At 33.4% G+C, this 20,038-nt stretch overlaps 3 protein-coding genes across 4 annotated transcripts; all 3 read left to right on the top strand.

Moving 5' to 3' along the window:
• Window positions 1-5,422: 5,422 nt before the first annotated feature.
• On the top strand, window positions 5,423-9,986 carry LOC110707387. 2 transcript variants are annotated; one of them, XM_021885419.1, is made up of 5 exons: window positions 5,423-6,537; window positions 6,722-8,575; window positions 8,669-9,020; window positions 9,106-9,231; window positions 9,332-9,986. In XM_021885419.1, exon 2 carries the CDS (start codon window positions 6,723-6,725, stop codon window positions 7,680-7,682), a length of 960 nt encoding a protein of 319 aa, XP_021741111.1. In that variant the 5' UTR covers window positions 5,423-6,537; window position 6,722; the 3' UTR covers window positions 7,683-8,575; window positions 8,669-9,020; window positions 9,106-9,231; window positions 9,332-9,986. The 2 variants fall into 2 exon arrangements, with proteins under 2 accessions (XP_021741111.1, XP_021741110.1); XM_021885418.1 differs by having other exon boundaries at window positions 9,106-9,986.
• On the top strand, window positions 7,715-9,008 carry LOC110707405. The gene is made up of 4 exons (XM_021885437.1): window positions 7,715-7,725; window positions 7,809-8,214; window positions 8,321-8,493; window positions 8,669-9,008. Exons 1-4 carry the CDS (start codon window positions 7,715-7,717, stop codon window positions 9,006-9,008), a joined length of 930 nt encoding a protein of 309 aa, XP_021741129.1.
• Window positions 9,987-15,144: 5,158 nt separating the features above from the next.
• On the top strand, window positions 15,145-18,993 carry LOC110707385 (putative receptor-like protein kinase At1g80870). The gene has a single exon (XM_021885417.1). The coding sequence runs from the start codon at window positions 16,792-16,794 to the stop codon at window positions 18,856-18,858; it is 2,067 nt and encodes a 688-aa protein (XP_021741109.1). The 5' UTR covers window positions 15,145-16,791; the 3' UTR covers window positions 18,859-18,993.
• The last annotated feature ends 1,045 nt before the right edge of the window (window positions 18,994-20,038 follow it).

Below are 20,038 nucleotides of genomic sequence, written 5' to 3'. Positions count from 1 at the left end.
CATCTCCAGTTCCTTGACCCCATATGTTAAGGGAATACACATCCAGGCACTAAGATACCACATGCTCCAATTTGCGCACACAACCTTCATTACATTAAGGCCACCTTAAATCACCCTTGCCAAAGCATACTAGTAAAGCCTAAATGTGGCAATGTTATTAAAGTGACATTGTTCCTTTAGCTTATCAAATATCAACCAACATCTTGAAATAGGGGAAATAATCAATTAAGTACATACAATGAAATTATGAAATATAGGTGTCGTCGAATTGGAGGCGTGTTACCCAGGTTATAACACGCCTCCATCGCCTATACAGTACACCAGCAGCTAATGTAAACCACATATTTTATTTATTGATTTTATTTATTTATTTTTTCAATTTCCTGGCCTATTATCACCTAACTCGAATTCTTGCACCTAAAGCAGCAAAATCATGGCATTTTCAATTACAACCATTATCATGATTATAGGAAAATTTTCTGACCAAAAATATATGAACAAAGTTTTCAGCTTAACATAAATTACATCATATAATACCCCAGAATGTCATGATTAAGGGGGTTACACAAAAACAAAATGATTAACACAAATTACAATTAAATTAGATAAATTATACAAAACCTATACCCCCAAATTAAAATAACAGAACTAATAAAAAAAATAGTTGTATGTTCTAACCTTCCTGGATTGGAGATTTACAGAAGTTGACGAAGAGAATTTGGCAATTAGTAATTTCTGGAATTTGATTGAAATTAAATAGTTACTAATTAAATGCGAAAATTCTGATTCTAAATAAGTGATACTAGAGGAGAGAGACTGAGAGAGATACCTGGAATAGAAATAGGGAGGAGAGCGACAGAGCGCAGAAATTAGGCGGGAAACTTGGTTGAATGAGAGAACTCATAGTTGGGTTACTTGGTTAGTTGTAGTTGCACTAATTAGTTCTTGGTGCAAAGACCATAACGGGGCGGGGCGTTTGATACGTGAGAATGTGAGTTTGGGATTAGACTATGGGTTTGTGGGATGGAGAAATGTATTGACGGGTTTGGCGGTTAGGGTTTAGAGATAATATTAAGCATAATATGCTACGTGTCTAGAATTCAAGTGGATCATGCTTAGGCGATTAAGAAATAGTTGTGTCATGCCGAGCTCATGTCAATCTTTTAAAACTGAAACCCATGCAAAAGGTGACCCACATGCCTGCGAGCCCCCTTAATTATATTCATATTATTGTTAAATTGGTTAAAAATAAATGGGTCAGCCTATTATGCTCATGTTGGGTTCGTGCCAAATTTTGAAAATGATGTTCATGCATGACTAAACCTGGGCACCGTGCCGGGCCGTGCCGCCGCGGGCCGTGCCTGGCGGGCCACGGGCTGGTTCGTGCCGTGCCGGTCGTGCCGGCGGGCCCAGGTTTTCGTGCCGTGCCGGCCATTTTCACAGGCCAGCCCACGGCACGGCACGGCCCTCGTGCCTGGCGGGCTCGTGCCGTGCCGTGCCGGCCACGTGCCGGCCTGCGGGCTGGTGCAGTTTTCAAATTTTTTTATTTTTTTTTTTTATTTTATTTTTTAAGTGACAATATTATAAATTAATAAGTTTATAATGTATATAAGTTATAAAATTATAATTATAAGGTTATAACTTATAAGTTATAAGTTATTAAGTTATGAATTTTATAATTATAAGTTGAATATTTATGTTTTATAATTTGTATATTCAATATTTATATTTATATATTTACTTTATACTATTACTTTAAAATTTAATGTTTATGATTTATTAGTAATTGGTATAATTTTATTTTTTTTAATATGAATTTACAAATTGTAACAAAACGGGGAAAAAAGGCAAATTGGACTTTGGATGTGAATAATGCGTACTTTATATTATTATTACTTGAGTTGAGAAAATTGTACAATGATAACAATGATAAAAATCATACAATGATGGTATTAAACAAAAATTGGAAAATGATAAAATTGATATTTGATAATGATTAAAATCGTACAATATACAATAATTGTCTATTCTTCTTCTCCTTCTTCTTGCTCGTCTTCGTCTTCGTCTTCGTCTTCGCCTTCGCCTTCAAGGTCATCGGCTAGTTGCATAGATTGGGAACTAGCCGAACCCGAACCGGAAGCGGAGGTTCCTTCTTCGTTGTCGTTGTGGTCGTAAGAACGGTCTTGTGAGCGATTTTCCGCATCCAACCAATCTTTGAAACACACGCACATTTCTAGTGTTTCGGGTTTTAGACTTGTTCTTCTATCGTCTAAAACCCTTCCGGATGCGCTGAAAGCTCGTTCGGAGGCGACGGAGGAAACTTGGATAGCAAGAATGTCTCGTGCCATTGCCGCCAAAGTTAGATGCTTCGAGCTTTGTTGTTTCCACCATGCAAGGAGGTCGAGGCTGTTTATCTCATCGTCGTCCATGCCTTTGGTGAAGTCGTAACTCAGGTACATCTGCAACTCCGAGACGTCGCTTTGCGTTCTCCTGATTGATGAATCACCTGAAAATCTTGAAATCAAGTTAGTAGCTTGTGAAAATAAATGTTTGGCCTTCTTACTTACGTTTTTGGATGGTTGGGAAGGCCCTGAGCGAGGAACGGTGCCATATTTGGCTTCATAGACTCTATATAAAGCAAAAAACTGATCCTTCACATTAGTCTTATAGTTTTCTACATCATCGTCAAGAGACATGCATTGAAAGTAAATGTCAACTAACATAAATGTGTTTTCATACTTTTGCCTAGGATCTAATATGGAAGCAAAAATATAAATCAAAGGAATCTCACTATAATATTTACGCCACTTTTTTTCCATTGCTGGAAGATACTGATCATAATCACTTTGATGGCGATGATCAGCGAAAAGTTGGGCGAGTAAGCATGCATTAGAAAGAAAGTTTTGAGCACAAGGATTGTAAACAGTAGAAAAACAATACGTCATGTTATATAATAACTGTAAAAATTGCATATATCTTTCACAGTTATTCCAATCATCATCATACAAAGCATTTTGTGGAAATTTTTGGTTGTAAAATAATGTTAACGGGCCCTTGTACTCAATTGCCTTTGTTAACATGTCATAGGTGGAATTCCACCTAGTTGGGCAATCGGTTCTAATTTTTATTACCCTTATCTTTTGTTGTTTTAGAAAACTCTTCCATTCTTGGTATCTCATGTTAGAGCTATTAATAGACATAATAGCATCTCTGATTTTGCTGTAGTATGGGCCAATTGCCCGAACTCCATCCTGTACACATAAGTTAAGTACATGGCAAACACATCTAGTATGAAGAGCTTCACCGTCTAATAGTACATCGGTTAAGTTTTGTTTGATAAGATTAGCTGTGTATGTCATAGAGGTTGCATTATCAAAAGTCATAGACATCATTTTATCTCGAAGGTTGTATTCGTCTATTGCTTGCATTAAATGGTGAGCAATGTTAATGCCGGTGTGTGGGTATTCCAGCATTTTGAAATGTATTATTCTTTTTTGTAACATCCATTGATCATCTACCCAATGGCAAGTCACACATAAATAGTGATATTTATAACCACTATCCCAAGAATCGGCTGTTAAAGATACTCTACAGTTAAGGTTACTCAATTCGGCTTGTAACCGGACTTTGTACTCTAGGAAATTTTTCATTGCGGCGGAACGAACGGTTTTCCTAGAGATTCTTTTATGTTGGGGTTGTAGTGCTTTGTTAATGTAGGTGTTGAATGCGTCACTTTCCGAGAAAAGAAAAGGTTGTTCGGCGTGTACTATCATTTTTCCTAGTTCATCCCTATCCCTCTCATAGTTGTATGTAAAGCCGTATGGATGGAATTGGGAAATTTTGGGCTGGGTTGGATCACTAGCTGGTTTTGCACAAGCTTTCACGTGTCTAGATAAGTGTCCCGTCCCGTTTTTGGTAACTGCCGTGAATACACTATTACATGTTTTACATTTTGCCCATTGTTCACCATCTTTACTTAGGACAAAATAACGCCATACCTCACTCCTTCGGTTTTTCAAAAGTAGCATCTCAGTTTCGGTTAACCATTCATGATGTGTGTGATGGTTAGTAGTGGGAGTGGCAGTAGAAGGGGTAGAACCGGAGGGAATTCAGGTACTTTCTTGGCTACCTTGGCTAGAACAATAGTTTTGTTGATCACCGATATAATTAGGTGGAAATTGGTATGGTGGTAGTGGAAATTGGTTTAGTGGTGGTGCTTGAAATCCCGACGTATTATATGGCTCATAGCCCGGGGGGAAGTAAATGGGGTCATTGGTTTGACTCGTAATTTGGGGGCTCGTTGTATTTGGTGGTTCCCTAGAACTACTACTACGGATAAGTCGGCCTTTCCCCCTAGACCTAGATGATGGGTTGTTCGATGCCATAATTAACAATTAATTTTTTAATAAAAAGTGGTTAACTATAATAATAATAATTAATAACAACAATTTTAACAATAAAAATATCAATAATAATAATTAATAACAACAACTATAACAATAACAATAACAACAAAAATAAATAATAACAACAATTGTAACAATAATAATAATTAATAACAACAATTATAACAACAACAATAACAATTAACAACAATAATAATTAAACAAGATTATTCTAATAATAACAATAAAAAAATAAAAAATTTAAGATTAGTTTAGATCTTACAACCGTGCTTCAACGCTCCACTATTACGATTACGAACTTTTTAATTTTTTCCGATATTAGGAAAATAATTAGAGAATTTAAGAGAATAATTAGAGAATTTAAGAAAATAAGGATTATTAGAGATTTAGAGAATATAAGAGATAAGAAGAAGAGATTGTGATTTTGTGATTTGGGAATGAAATGGAGGTGAGTATTTATAGAATTTTTGGGGAGCAAATTGGCAAAAATATAGCCGTTAAGTAGTCGTTTTTTTGGCTAATTATGCAACTAGCCGTTGCTTTTAAACGGTTATATGACCGTTGGCCCGCGGGCCGTGCCGGGCCGTGCCTGCGGGCCGTGCCTGCGTGCCGTGCCTGCGTGCCAGCACGGCGGGCCCTGGCCGTGCTCGTGTCGGGCCGTGCCTGGGAATTCATAACCCTGTCCGTGGCACGACCCGTGGCACGAAGTTCAACTTCCGTGCCGTGCCGTGCTGGAGTTCGGGCCGTGCCGGGCTGCGTCGAACGACGGGCCGTGCCGGGCGGCACGCGGGCCAACCCGGCCCGTGCCCAGGTTTATGCATGACCCACATATGTAGTGTATTTATTATTTACATTACATGTTTACATGTTTCAACTAACTCTTTTAACATTAATTCTACCAAACACCAAGATATCTTATTGTAATAATTACCCATGTAGCTCTTAGCCTCTTACACAAAGGCCAGTTGAGTAGTTTCTTCAAAACAACTTATTGAACTCCAATAAGCTATGTAAAAACATCTATTTTTTAAACACCAAAAATAGTTAAAAAAGTTAATTTTGTGATCAAACTATCTATTTACTCCTAAAGAGGAATGAGGAGATGGTAATCCCTCCGTCTCCCTCCCATGTGATGGGGGTTCGATTCCTCATAGCCCCCATCCCGTGATAGGTGGGAGGCCCCTTCTCGTAGTTTAACGTAAAAAAAAAATAAAAAAATAAAAATAAATAAAAAAAAATCTATTTACTCCTAAAAAGCTAAAATTTTATGAAGTATCTATCATCTTTTTACCAAACTTATAACTTACAAGTATACTTAACATTTCATTCTCTCATCTCTTTAGTCATAGGTAGAGGTAGGTGCCAAAATCACACCCGATCCGAAACCAACCCGAAAAATATCCGATTCAAATTTGGACTCGCGTGGACATAATAATTTGGCATGACTCAACTTAATTTGACCCGACCCGACCTCATCAGATCCGATCCGATCATTTGCTCGAGTATACTACTAGAGTGTGGATAGGGGGTCGTCCAAGCATGGTGGACGATTTGGTTGCGTCCGATTTTTGTTTGAGTATTAATAATAATTAGTCGTTGCGTCGGCTTTCTCAAAAACAAAATAAAAAAAAATAGTTAAATATTGGGAAATTCTATGTGGTGGCCTCAAGGAAATAGTAAATCTAAATGGAGGACAAACTTTTTTTTATAGTTTCTTTAGTGGCATCCTACAATTGACAAATTCATTTAAGTGGCCTAATCATCAATATATGGACTAACCACTTCTTAATTAAATCCCTCCCATTTTCTTAAATTTTGACTACTACTAGTCTACTAGTGTTGCTCGACATTATGATCAGATGAAACCTTTTCATCTTCCATGAAACTCCCACAAAGTATACACCCTCTCATATTCAACTAAAAAATCGAAAAAAAAAAAAAAAACCTGATTCATTTGTGCGATTTTTTTGTGAGATTGTTTATCAATTGTGGACGATTAAATTGTGGCAATATCTCTTTGGTGGTGTGGTTTTTGGGCTGGACTATTAGGGTTTTATGATCGCATTTTTGATGAAATTCGCACAATCTAAGAGGCTAATTGTCTAAAATTTATCTGCAGATCATAACTAAGGTATTTCGATTAATTTCTAGTCAAATTTTGGTTGTTTTTATATTTAATGAGGTATTAGGTCAATTGCATGCTCTGTTTTTGTAGTGTTATTAGGTATCAAGTGAATTTCATACTTATGTTGCTTAACATGTGTTACTTTATGCGGTGATGTTGAAGTGTATGCTTTAAATTTTTGTTGTTGCAGAATGGAGCGAGTGATGGTTAAATTCAATTATATGAGTAATGAAGTGAATGTGTCTATTGAAGATGTTAACAAGGTTATGTGGATTGATTTGATCATTGAATGTGAGGAAGGATTTCGGAAAAATAACTATCATTACCCTGAATTCCCTAGTTTTCACTACTCCTATAACATGAAAGATGTTGTTATTACTTCTGATAGTGATTTAATGTCTATGTTAGATAGGTTAAGTAGTAGAAAAGTTATAACAGTTTGGATTGGTACATTTGATAAGGCTAGTGATTGTGTTATTGCTGCTAGAAGGCTTGCTAAATCAATTGCTAATAAGAGTCCGATGGTGAATAATGATTGTGAGTATACTCCTAGCATAGAACATTTCTGGAATGACATCGAGATAGAGAATGATTTAGAAAAAAGAGAAAAAAAGGGTAAGGGTAAAGCTAAAAAACCTAGAAAGTTAACTATCAAGAGGAAGCTTGAACTTGCTAGTACTAAACACAACACTGTCCAACAACAATCTTTCTCTAATGCACCACTTGTAATTAAACAGCCATCACCTACTCCTTTACATTCCTTAAGTGTTTCAAATAACTCAGCTTTAATCCTTCACAAAATACCTAAGACCACGGCAAGGAAGAGGGGCTTACTTAACACCCAAAGAGAGATTGATGCTATGGTTGTCATAGAGGAGGAGTTTAATGCAGCAGTTAGGTGTAGGCACGCTAGTGTAGATCAGCATGATGATGAAAATAGGCAGCCTATCAATGTTTATGAGCGGGGTGAAACTAGTACAGTTGTACATGATAGGAATGAGAATGGTGATGGTATGACTGAAGATAATGTTGACAGAGAAGATGATGATGATGAATATGAGGATGATGAAGAAATGGGGAACATACATGACACCTATGATCCATATATGTCTGACATGTGGCTGAGGGATTTGATGATGATGATAAGATGATGATGATAACTACTTTAGTAGGATGTATAAAAATGGTGAATTTGTAACTAATGCTGAATTTGGGAACATTGTTCTTAATCCTTGGATGATATTCAGTGATAAGTAACATTTTTTGTCAGTATTTAGGGATTACTGCATACAATGTGGTTTTGCAGTAGTAGTTGATAGGAGTAGTACAAAGAGGTTCACTGCTTCTTGTCTTGATTTACATTATGAATGGCGAATTCATTCAAGCAGGCTAGTACATGGAGTTACTTGGGCTATTAAGAGCATTAAGAACTTTGAACACACTTGTAGAGGTCTTGATGAGAGGAATCCTTTGGTGGATGTAAAATGGGCAGCAGAAAAACTCATGGAAGATATCAGAGCAAATAATGATATATCTGGAAAGACATTAAATGAACTTCTTTGGAGTAGATACGGAGTTAAGATGGCAACCAGTACTCTATACAAGACGAGAAGGGTAGCTTTGAGGGAAATTAATGGAGGTCATGACAGTTCATATGGATATTTGCCCAAGTATTGTGAGATGGTGAAAACTACCAATCCAGGATCAGCAGCCTTTTGTGCATGGACACCAGTTAATCAGCCAGCCAACTGTTACGCCTATGTTCTCTAGCATTTTCATTTCCTTTAAGGGTGCTATTGATGGTCTTGCTACAAGGTGTAGGAGCCTAATTGGGGTTGACGGAGCTCACTTGAAAGGAAATTTTGGTGGGGTGCTTTTGTCTGCAGTAGCCTTAGATGGAAATAATGAATTGTTTCCATTTGCATGGGCTATAGTATCTAGGGAAGATGGTGATAGTTGGAGGTTTTTTTTCTGGCACTTGAAAGAAATTCTGGTAAAATGTGGGAGAGGTAATTACTGGTGTATTATTTCAGACAGACAAAAAGTAAGTAACAATGTTTTTTTTTTGCTTTACCGTATGAGTTTAGTGTTAAATTCCTTAAAACAACTAATCTCATAACTTTTCATTGATATGTAGGGGAATAGATGTTGCATTAACTGATCAATGGCCAGAAGTCGATAGGAGATATTGTTGTAAGCATTTGGTGAAAAATTGGAAGAGTTCATTTCCCGGACCACTAATGTATTCATTGTTTTGGCTAGCTTGCAGTGCCACTTCTCCTTTCACATTTAAAAAGGCAATGGAAAGAATTCAGAAAGTTAATCCAGATGCTTGTGTTTGGTTGTCTAATTTGGGGGATCAGTCAAGATGGACAAGGCAAAAATTTGATCCCAAAATTTGCAGTGATGAGAACAAGACAAATTTTGTAGAGAGTTTAAATGCCACTTTGGGAGTGGATAATGCATGCCTGTATTGACACTTTTGGAAGGTATGATATTCAGTAATTCAAACTTGTTTCATGTATCTATTTTTACAATATTTTACCTAACTCATATCATTTTCAATTGTAAAAGGAATAAGAAGAATGTGCATGGTTAGACTAGTAACAAAAAGACAGAAATGCAAGGATTGGAATGAGTATGAGCCATGCCCTAATGCAGTGAAGAGGAGAACTTGCAAATCTTATCAAAATAAAGAAGGTGAGTATGAAGTGAGAGAAGGAAAATCAATGCTACCTATATCATTGAACAACAAAACATGCATATGTGGGGCATGACAAATATCAGGACTCCCTTGCAGACATGCACTAGGAGCAATAATGTCTTCTGGATTGGACCCATACAAATTTTGCTATACATGGTACTCGGTGCAAATTTACAAACAAGCATACGGGAATTCAATCAACTCCATCCCTAATTACGAGCATTGGCTAGAGATAGATAGACCAACTATACTACCACCACAAGTGAAAAGAGGTATTGGTAGGCCATCTGATGAACCAAATAAATGGAAACGGTCAATAATTGTGCAGTGCCAGAAATGTAAGAGTTATGGTCATAATTCACAAACGTGTAAAGGTGGATTAACAGCCAAAGAAAGAAGTGCTGCAGATGGCACTAAGATTGCAAAGGCAAAAGAAAATAGGGCTGCTAAATCTGCACCACATGCTGCTTGTACAGGAGAGTCATCACAAACTGCATCCGAAGATCCAAGTAGCCAACTTGTTACTGCTTCAAACAGGGGTGGGAAAGGGAAGAAAAAAGTCTGAGTTTTCATTGAATATGTTGAACAAATTTCCGAACTTTGGTGTAATTTTTTGTTGAGACAAACTAACAGTAGCTTTGTTTAGTATTTTGATTTGGCAGTAGCTTTGCTATGTTTAAATGTAGTTTTTTGAGGTGACGGTAACTTTGCTCAATTGTTATGAAGTTTGCCTTTTTGAGAACTTGCTCAATTCTAAATGGTGTATTTTTTTTCTTTGAAATTCTTAACTAGCAGTGTGCATTCATACCTTTTTACTTCAAGGTAAACCAGTGATAAGAAAATATCATCAAATTCATTTAAAACTAACTTTTATTGATACTTAATTGAAATACATAGCTTTATTTCTTAAAACTCCCAACACATCACATTATCTAACTTAATTACATCATCTTCAGATAATAAAAACACAAATTGATAAGAAAATAACAGAAATCTTCATAGCCCTGTTGAAGCAAGCATAAAGTCCTTCTACCACCCTGTGAATGTTATAAATTCTTCCCCTTGCTTTATTGACATTTTAATGTTGCTGCATTAAGATTGATTACATTGCAGCAACAAGCTCAACATTTCAAGCCTAATTGTACGAAGCATAATGATACGGACCATTAGTTTCAGCAACAGAGTTCACTTAACATCATTCTTCAACCAAAATTTGAATAGAATTAATTGAAATACCTTAGTTATCATATACAGGTCAATTTTAGACAATTAGCCTCATAGATTGCGTGAATTTCGTCAAAAAAATTGATCGAAAACCCCTAACTTTTGAGCCCAAAAACTTCACCACCAAAGAGATATTGCCACAATTAAAAAGTCCACAGTTGATCACTAATCTCGCAAAAAAATCGCAAAAATGAATAAAAAATTTTTTGGGGATTTTTTAGTTGAATCTTAGAGGATGTATGATTTAAGGGAGTTTCATGGAAGATGAAAGGTTTTCATCTATTTAGAATGTCGAGCAACAGTAGTAGTAGTCAAACTTTAAGAAAATGGGAGGGTATTAATTATTTCAAGGGTAAGTTAGTCTTTTAAGTAAGTTAGGTTATATAATGGACCATTTAAGAGGTGGTTAGTCCATATATTGATGATTAGGCCACTTAAATGAATATGTCAATTGTAGGATGCCACTAAAGAAACTAGAAAAAAAAAGTTTGTCCTCCATATACATTTACTACTTCCTTGAGGCCACCATATAAAATTTCCTTTAAATATTTTTGTTCACTTAACATTATCAAGCTGCCCGCCTGACCCAAATAATACGGATTGCCTTTTTGTGATCCAAATGGTAGCCCAACTTCAAAGCCAGCCATATAGCCTGACTCGATATTATTCCAATTTGATAGCAATCATATTCATGTCTGATACGGCCCAAAGTAAACTCAAATGAAATTGACAAAAAGTCCATTCTTTTGTTTTTGGTTTTATTACTAGTATAGCTCCCGATGCACAACAATAAGTTTTTTTTTTTTTTCCCCCTTAATATAAAGACTATTATAATTAAAATATATTAATGAAATCAACTAACACATAGGCGTATGTCTTGCATTTTTGAATGTATAATACTGACATCAGTTTTATAAGAAATTTTTATATATAAAAATTTTATTTTTTTAAATTGGAATTAGTTTATACACTTTCTTTTCATTCATTAGAAATTTATAAATTATTTATTTATTGAATTTTTCTCCAAATTTTAGATTTGTTTTGATATAAAAAGGTAAAATTATTGTTATTAGTAGTATGAAATATTGTATACATATTTTGATTCATTTATCAAATAAAAAATTGTTGGAATCATGAAAATGATAATTTAAAATACTTGTATGTTTAGATTTTATAACAATTATTATAATAAAAAGAGAAATTTGGAGAGAAAAAAATAGGCGGGAGATTTTTTTATCACAAAATGACACGTGTCATTTAAGATTCACCTTTAGTATATGTTTATTGATACGTAGTATTTTTTTTTTCCATGTATGTCTTATGTGTTTGAGTGTTTCTTTTAGAGGGTCTTTGGTTTATTATATTGAAATGGATTGGTATAAAATCTCATATTAGAGAAGTATGCATTCTAAAACTCATACTAGTCTTAAGTTATTTGATTTTAATGTTGGAATGGATTAAATTCTTCATTAATAGAAAAAATTATGAATCTTAAGGGGTGAGGTGGGTATGCAATTTCATAGGTATGGGGTAGAATTAGAATTCCTTGGGTATGAAATTCCATTACTAAAAAACTCAACCAAACAAAAAAATAAATGAAATAGATTCTAACTCCATTATAACTCATTCCAAATGATCCAACCAAACGAGCCCTTATATGTTACTGTTAGGAATATAGGAAAATAATGGTCGTAATATTGACTCGTTTACCCTAAATTTGTCAGTTATAGTTGCCTCTACTTTTAAATTTTTGGATAGATTTACCCTCAATAAATTTATTAATGCAACAATGTTCCTACCTCCAATTGATTATTTTATTCGTTGAATCTGTAATCAACAAGACATTCCAAAGCACGATCAATACTTAATTTTTGTAATGCATGTTAAAAAAAATGCAATAGAATATGTGAGCAATAAACATTGCATTAGAATTTTGCAATTTTAAAAATTAACTTACTTGCCCCAGTTTGATTAAAATCTATTCATGTAAAAAAAAAAAAAAAAAAAAAAAGAAAGAAGACGACCTCGGGGAGTTTGTTGTGCTTGGACGATGGTAGCATAGTAAACCGTTTTTAATTCAAATCGAGTTGACTCTATTCACCTTTTTTTTTTTTTTTTTTTTTTTTTTGTTGTTGTTGTTTTGGAGGAAATGACTTATTTTACGTTCATCTTCTCCCATACAAAAAATAGAGAAATGGCGATACTTATATCATAACTAAACTTCTTTTGTTTGATCTTGATTGCAAAATTTGAACTATTACATACTTATATTATATACTCCTCTTTTATCATTTTGATTTATATTTGATAGAAAAGATAGTCATATAGGACCATTAGAATCATTTTAATAATACTTTTTAATATATCATTTTTTTCTTAAAAATAATTACTGAACATTAATGTTAAAACTTTTGCATTTAAATATTTTTAAAAGCATAAATTCTAAATATAATAATTAAAAAAAAAAAAAACCGGAGGAAGTAATATTAATTGCGAAATCTCAATAATTGTAAAAGAAAAATGTTAATGTACCATCACCATAATCACGCTGTATGCCGGGTTTAATATAAAGTAAACTATAGATTGCTAAAAGTCTTTATCTTCAATTAGTCAAAAGCATCTTTACATCCCACTTGGTCTCCCCTTCCGTCTCTTTCTCTCTTATCTATGCATCCATTTCATCATTACTCAATTAAAATCCCTCAAATAGTTTTCAATTTGCAATCATCATTAGTTTTTATAAATATAATTATACTTGTTAATTAAGTCCAAATTTTGCATCATTAGAGGGGAATGGGTGAGATTAGCTTGATTAATTACAAATCATTTAGCTACTTATTTTTGTAATGTTGTCTCTCCAATGATTTAAATACTTTATTGGTAGGTTGTTGGCATGGTGATGATTATTTTTTAAACATACTATAGATCAATCCGAATATTGATAACAATTCTTTTTTATTTTTATTTTTCGGATTGTTTTTTTATTTTTTTTTTTTATTTTATTTTTTTGAAACACTATATTCTCGGATAAATTTAATTATGTATAGTTTTGAGAGTAGGAAAACTTGGACTTAAAATTTAGCAATTTCACGTACTACTTCATTAACTTTGTAATTTTGGTGAGCAATAATATGATTGTTCACATGGTAATTATGTAAATAATGGTTTGTTTTATCACATATCTACAGGAATAATACAAGTAATTAATAATAAGTTTGAATAAATAATCGCTAAAAAATTTCACTTGAAGAATTAGTACGCATAAGAAACTTCTTTTATTTCTTTAGGAGTAAGAAATTCATAAAAATGCAATCCCTCCTCAAATCTTATACAAGAAAGAAGTTCATAGTTTTGTACTTTTAATCATTGTATTTACCACAAGAAGACCTCCTCAATATTGAATTATGTTTACTTTGGGTTTAGTTTTAATCTTTAAAAAATAATATGGTGACTTCTTCAATAATATGTTGTATTTATTTTTAATTTCTTGTTGAGTTTAATCTTTTAAATATAGTATGACCCTGTTTTTTTGAGTTGTTGTGCTCTATGCTGAAATTTGTGCCCTGCTCTGCTTAATAATAATAATAAGAATAATAATAATAATAATAATAATAATAATTAATATTTAATAAAAATAAAAATAATTATTAATATTTAATAATAATAACTATTATTTATAGATAATACTAATTAATATTTAATAATAATAATAATTAATAATAATAATAACTAATGTATAATATTAATTGATAATAATAACTAATATTTAATGATAATAATTAATATTTTATATTATTTAACTCATTTTTAATGTTATAAAAAGAGTAAAAAAATCTAAAAAAAAATCAAATAATAATAATAATAATAATTATAATAATAATAATATTATAATAATAATAATAATAATAATAATAATAATAAAAATGAGATGATAATAATAATAATAATAATAATAATAATAATAATAATAATAATAATAATAATGATAATAATAATTAATGATAATAATGCGATAATAATAATAGTAATAATATTAATAATAATATTAATAATAATAATGATAATAATAATGATAATAATAATATTATTAAAAAAAAATAATAATAATATTATAAATAATAATAATAATAATATTAAAAATAATAGTAATAGTAATAGTAATAATTATATTAATATTATTAATAATAATAATATGATAATTAATGATAATAATGAGATAATAATAATAGTAATGGTACTAATAATAATATTAATAATGATAATGATAATAATAATAATTATTATTATTATACGATAATAATAATAATAAATAATTAATGATAATAATGCGATGATAATAATAATAATAACAATAATAACCACAACAACAACAACAATAATAATAATAATAATAATAATAATAATAATAATAATAATAAAATCTGCTCTTCTCTGCTCTGCCCTGCCCAGAAGCTCAAAAGAACAGGGCCTATGATGACATATCAATGGACTAATAGAGTAACATTAGCATTGCACATTACCTCGAACAAATACGAAGTAATAAATAACGATGGCATCACCACATCAAAAGTCAATCATCGCTTGATTACATCTTTGACAAGATTAATTAAGTGTAACTATTGTTAAATTAATCCATTGTATACTCTCGTGGCAGATTGAGCATATCATATTCTTAACGAGTTCGATAATTAGAGCATTTGTTATATGTTTATATTCATCGGGAGGCAAATTGAGTAACAGACTAGATTGTTAATGTTAGTCTTTTAGCTTGTGATGATAATAGCATTATTCCTTTTAACAACTCTTTTATTTTTTTTCTTTCATTATCTCTTTAAATACATTAGGAATTCCCCTCATAAGGAAGGGATCTCAAATTAAAGTTTATCACCTTTTTTCTTTAATTATAATATATGAAGTATTTGGTCAAGTTTAGGTGTTGGTCAACTTTAAAGGAATTCTGTTCCTAAGTAGAGAGAATTATGATAATCTAAGGGAAACAATTCTTCTACTACTTTTGGTTTTTTTTTTTTCTTTTTCTTTTCCGGAGACAATCTTCTACTTCTACTTATTTATTAGTCTCGTTTGGAAAATTTGCTCAAAAACATATGAATATATTATTTCTATATCTTTATTATTCAATTACACTATGCAATAGCTATTGGCTAGCTCGGTTCACGAAACGCTTGTACACAAACAAAGTTCGACTAGTAAAACAGCTATGGAGTTTTACATGCAACTAACTACTAATTGCCGAATAGGGACATCATCATAAAACCCCAATTTAATATGAAGTATTAGTTTGAAAAATTCATTAAATGTCATTAGTGTAAAATATGGTTAAAGTTCAATTAAATCCATAGATCACATTAATATCGAAAAGTTTTCCCAACACATATCCAATGAATAACAAAACCAATTACCATGAAGCATGAATATTTCCTATCAAAAAAGCATACAAAAACAAAAATTCAATCATCAAATAACTTGAAGAAATCTAAAAATTCTTAATCATCCAACTGTAAAGCATACCCAAAATTTCCTTGGATACAGAGTTCAATGAGTATTCACAGGAATTACCGAAACTTTATCTTATGTTTTTCCCCCTTTATTATTCAAATATCTTTTACTTTTTTTAAGGAATGTGAATATCCCACCCCCTTTAAAGGAGAGTTTATTAAAAAGCAATTTCACAATCTAGACAAAATTATCACTTTCTTGGACCCCCACCACCCAAAAAAATGAACTCTTATTTTACTCTTTTTCAACATGAAATCTGCAAAATACCCAGCAATCCAAACACAAATATAGAAAAAGTTTGTAACTTTGATTTTTGTATCATCCTAAAATCAATATAACTAGCTATTGCATGCTTCAATTGGGTCATTTTCATCATTCAACACTATTTGCACACCAAGTGTTTGTTGAAATGTCAATGAGAGATTGATCATATTTTTTATAGGCAAGTAATATTTGCCAGCTTTTAGCTTATTTAAAACTTTCCCACCTCCATTAATGCTGTTGTATAGCCATTGTTTGAGTTTATATCTTGTATATTCTTGTTAATTTAAGCTCCATTGATGCATAATTACCTTTTGGGTCAAAGCTTTGCTACTCAAAAAATTCTTTATTTTTCCTGACCAAATCAAAATTAGCGTTTCCCCCTCTTTTTACAATCACATATTGAGTGATCTTTGTGGACGACCACGGGAGATAAATTCTTGGTTCATGCAGCCGACCCCTTCTTTCCGGGATTAATAATCCTTTTGGCATTGCATTGTTGTTGTTGTGTGTATTGGACTCAATTTTTTTAGCTTGACATAGCTAAGCAAATAATGCCTTCAAGACCCATTTCACCAGATCAAAAACCCACTGCAAATACAAGATCTAAAGTTGTTCTTCTTGCAATAACAATCTCAGCAGCAGCAATTTTCTTGATGACTGTAATATACATCCTATACCATTTATGGGATACCTTTTTTCGTCGTTCAAGAACCAACCCATTTGACTCAGCTCCTACTTTGAAGCTCCAAAAATTTAGTTACAAAGAGCTGAAATCAGCTACAAATAAGTTCAACCCAGATAACTCCATTGGCAAGGGAGGTTTCGGTACGGTTTTTCGAGGGATTTTAAAGGATGGGAAGTCTGTGGCAATCAAGAAACTTGATGCTGCATCTTCTTTACAAGCTGAGAGAGAGTTTCAAAGTGAGCTTACTATACTTGGTTCCATTAGATCACCTCATATTGTATCATTGTTGGGGTATTGTATTGAGAATAATAAGAGGGTTTTGGTGTATGAGTATATGCCTAATCGTAGTGTTCAAGACTTGTTATTTAGTGATGTGAATGTGAGTTTAGGGTGCATGAATTGGGAGAGGAGGTTTCAGATTATTCAGGATGTGGTTAGAGCACTCGAGTTTTTGCATAATGAGTGTGACCCTCCTGTGATTCATGGTGATATTAAGCCTAGTAATGTGTTGCTTGATTGGGATTTTAAGGCAAAGATATCGGATTTTGGGTTGTCGAGGGTGAAGGTGGAGGATGAAGTTGGGATTGACTTGTTTAGTCAGGAGTTGGGTAAGAGTCAAGAATTGTGGAAGAGCCAAGATCTTTCGGGGAATTTGAATGGAGAAACCACCCCAACAATTGGAACTCCTCCTATTGAAGGTCATTGTAGTAGAGGTGAGGTTGATTTTGCTTTGGCTCTGCAAGCATCTAGCTCATCTAAGCATGTCAAGGGATCCCATAACACGAACGGCTTGAATAGTGCTAATTCATTGAGCTATAACTGTAGTAGCAAAGCCAATCCGAAAGGGAAAGAAGTTTTGGTGGAAGATATTGTTGGTTCATATGATCCAGAGTTTTCTAGTGTCGAGCATAGTAAAGAGCTTGGTGTGGATGATGCCGGAGAGGGAAAACAATGGGGGAAAGATTGGTGGTGGAAACAGGATGATAGTAGTGAAGTGTGCAGCAAAGATTACGTTAATGAATGGATTGGCACCCAAATTTGTGGTTCAACGAATCGGGATTGGGAGAGTATGAGCTCGCCAATGGAATTCAACTTAGGCTATTCACCTCAGCTGGATAAATTAGAAGAAGAGAAGGAAGAGCTTGGATGCCCTGATGTGAAGGGGTTTGAGCCAAAGGACAAAAGCATTCAGAAGAACAAACCTAGAAAAATGCAAGATTGGTGGAAACAAGAGAAACTTGATGAATTGAGCAAAAAAGGAAGTAAGCGAAAGAGCCTTGAAAGTAAGATGAGGAAAAGAATCAGAGTGCCACATTTTGGCTTAGGTCGACAATTTTGCATCTTCAACAGAAGAAGTTCAAAGGAGCATAACCAGGAAAATAACAGCCTAAAACACGAGTTTAGTTTCAAGAAGGTATGGAAGAAAAAACATTCACGTTCGATGGGAAGTGAGTTGAGTGGAGAATTATTCAGCAGGGAGTTGAGCAGTACAACTAGTATGAGAGGCACTTTATGCTATATAGCCCCTGAATATGGAGGATGTGGTTACTTGATGGAGAAGGGTGATATATACAGCTTAGGTGTTCTTGTGCTAGTGATAATTTCTGGTAGAAGGCCATTGCATGTTTTGAATTCACCTATGGAGTTTGAGAAAGCAAACTTGATAAGTTGGTGTAGGCATTTAGCTCAAGTTGGAAATGTTTTAGAGCTTGTAGACGAGAGACTGAAAGATGCATACAATAAGGAGCAAGTGACATTGTGTATTAATTTGGCCTTGGCTTGTTTGCAAAGATTGCCAGAATTGCGTCCAGAAATTGGAGATATTGTTAAGATTTTGGGAGGGGAAATGGATCTCCCGCCATTACCATTTGAGTTTTCTCCCTCCCCACCTTCTAAATTTTACAGCAGGTCGAGGAGAAGACAATCAGAGTAACCTCTTTATCTTAATTCATCATGTATCTATGGTGCATGTAAAATAGAAAGGTGTAAGAATCATCAGTAGGAGGAAATGGCTTGCTGTTGGAAATAATTCCTTTTTATTGAATACTAAATATTCTAAGTTTGATTAGCTGTACATTTTATTTACATTTTCCCTTTCTGTTAGCTTAGAGAAGTTGTACATGCAAAGCTAGAAACATGGTTTTCGATTTTCCTTGATTTGGTGCCATTGTGCCAAGAATCTTGAACTCGGAATTGGAAAGGCTTCCATGTTTTATATGCAGTTGCCATAGCTCCAAACTGGAAACCTTCAATTGTATTCACAGAAAAATACTTGAGATGGTGACCTGAATTCCTTTACAAGCATAACAGATTGCTACTGTGCGATAGATACCTTTGTTGCAACTTAAATTATGTTCTCTGAAATCTTTTTTGCTCATACCAGTACTTATTTAGTACCCCTGTATTCCAGGGATGGTTATAGATCCCAACTTTTGGCAACAGAAAAACTTACCTTACTTTCGGGACATCCATACATCCCTAATTGGTATATGTTACATTGGTTTTGGGAAATCCCTGGTTGGTATTTGTTAACTTAGATCAAGGACTGAGGGAGTATTGGCAATACTTTGGCATGGCGTTCAGATTCCTACATATACGGCGATATGTCAATTTTCCAAGTCTTTCGGCTACTACACCAATTACACACCCTTGTTCAAACAATGGTATGTTTAATTTTAACACTCGTTCATATTTGTAATAATAGAAGCATCATCTAGTCTTGATTGTTCTTTCATCACAGGTTCTAGGCAGATTGCAATAATTTTGCTGCGAGTGTCAGAGATTAATTGTGGGAGGAATCTCAGTGACAAACTGGCAGGTGTGAAACTCTGAGTTTTCCAGAAATGATGTTTAACTATTGAATATCAATTGCCATATCATATGAAGCATTATTGTCTCTTGGATTGTATAGTTTCTTACAGTTGGAATAAAATAATTGAATACTTGTCTGCTAGTTCTGGAGTAATTTACCCTTTACTGTACTTTGCATGATGCCCATGATATAGAAAGCAAAAGAATTATTCATTGAAATTGCAATTTAATTTGATCTTATTTCACCTTCAATCTTCTTTATTGGATCTTAATGAGTCTGATCAGCTCAGATGTGGTTGATT

Source organism: Chenopodium quinoa, unplaced genomic scaffold, assembly GCF_001683475.1.
Source record: "Chenopodium quinoa cultivar QQ74 unplaced genomic scaffold, ASM168347v1, whole genome shotgun sequence".
Lineage (NCBI taxonomy): Eukaryota > Viridiplantae > Streptophyta > Magnoliopsida > Caryophyllales > Amaranthaceae > Chenopodium > Chenopodium quinoa.
Note: the sequence above shows the minus strand (reverse complement) of the source record. Positions and strands in the feature narration are given on the sequence as shown.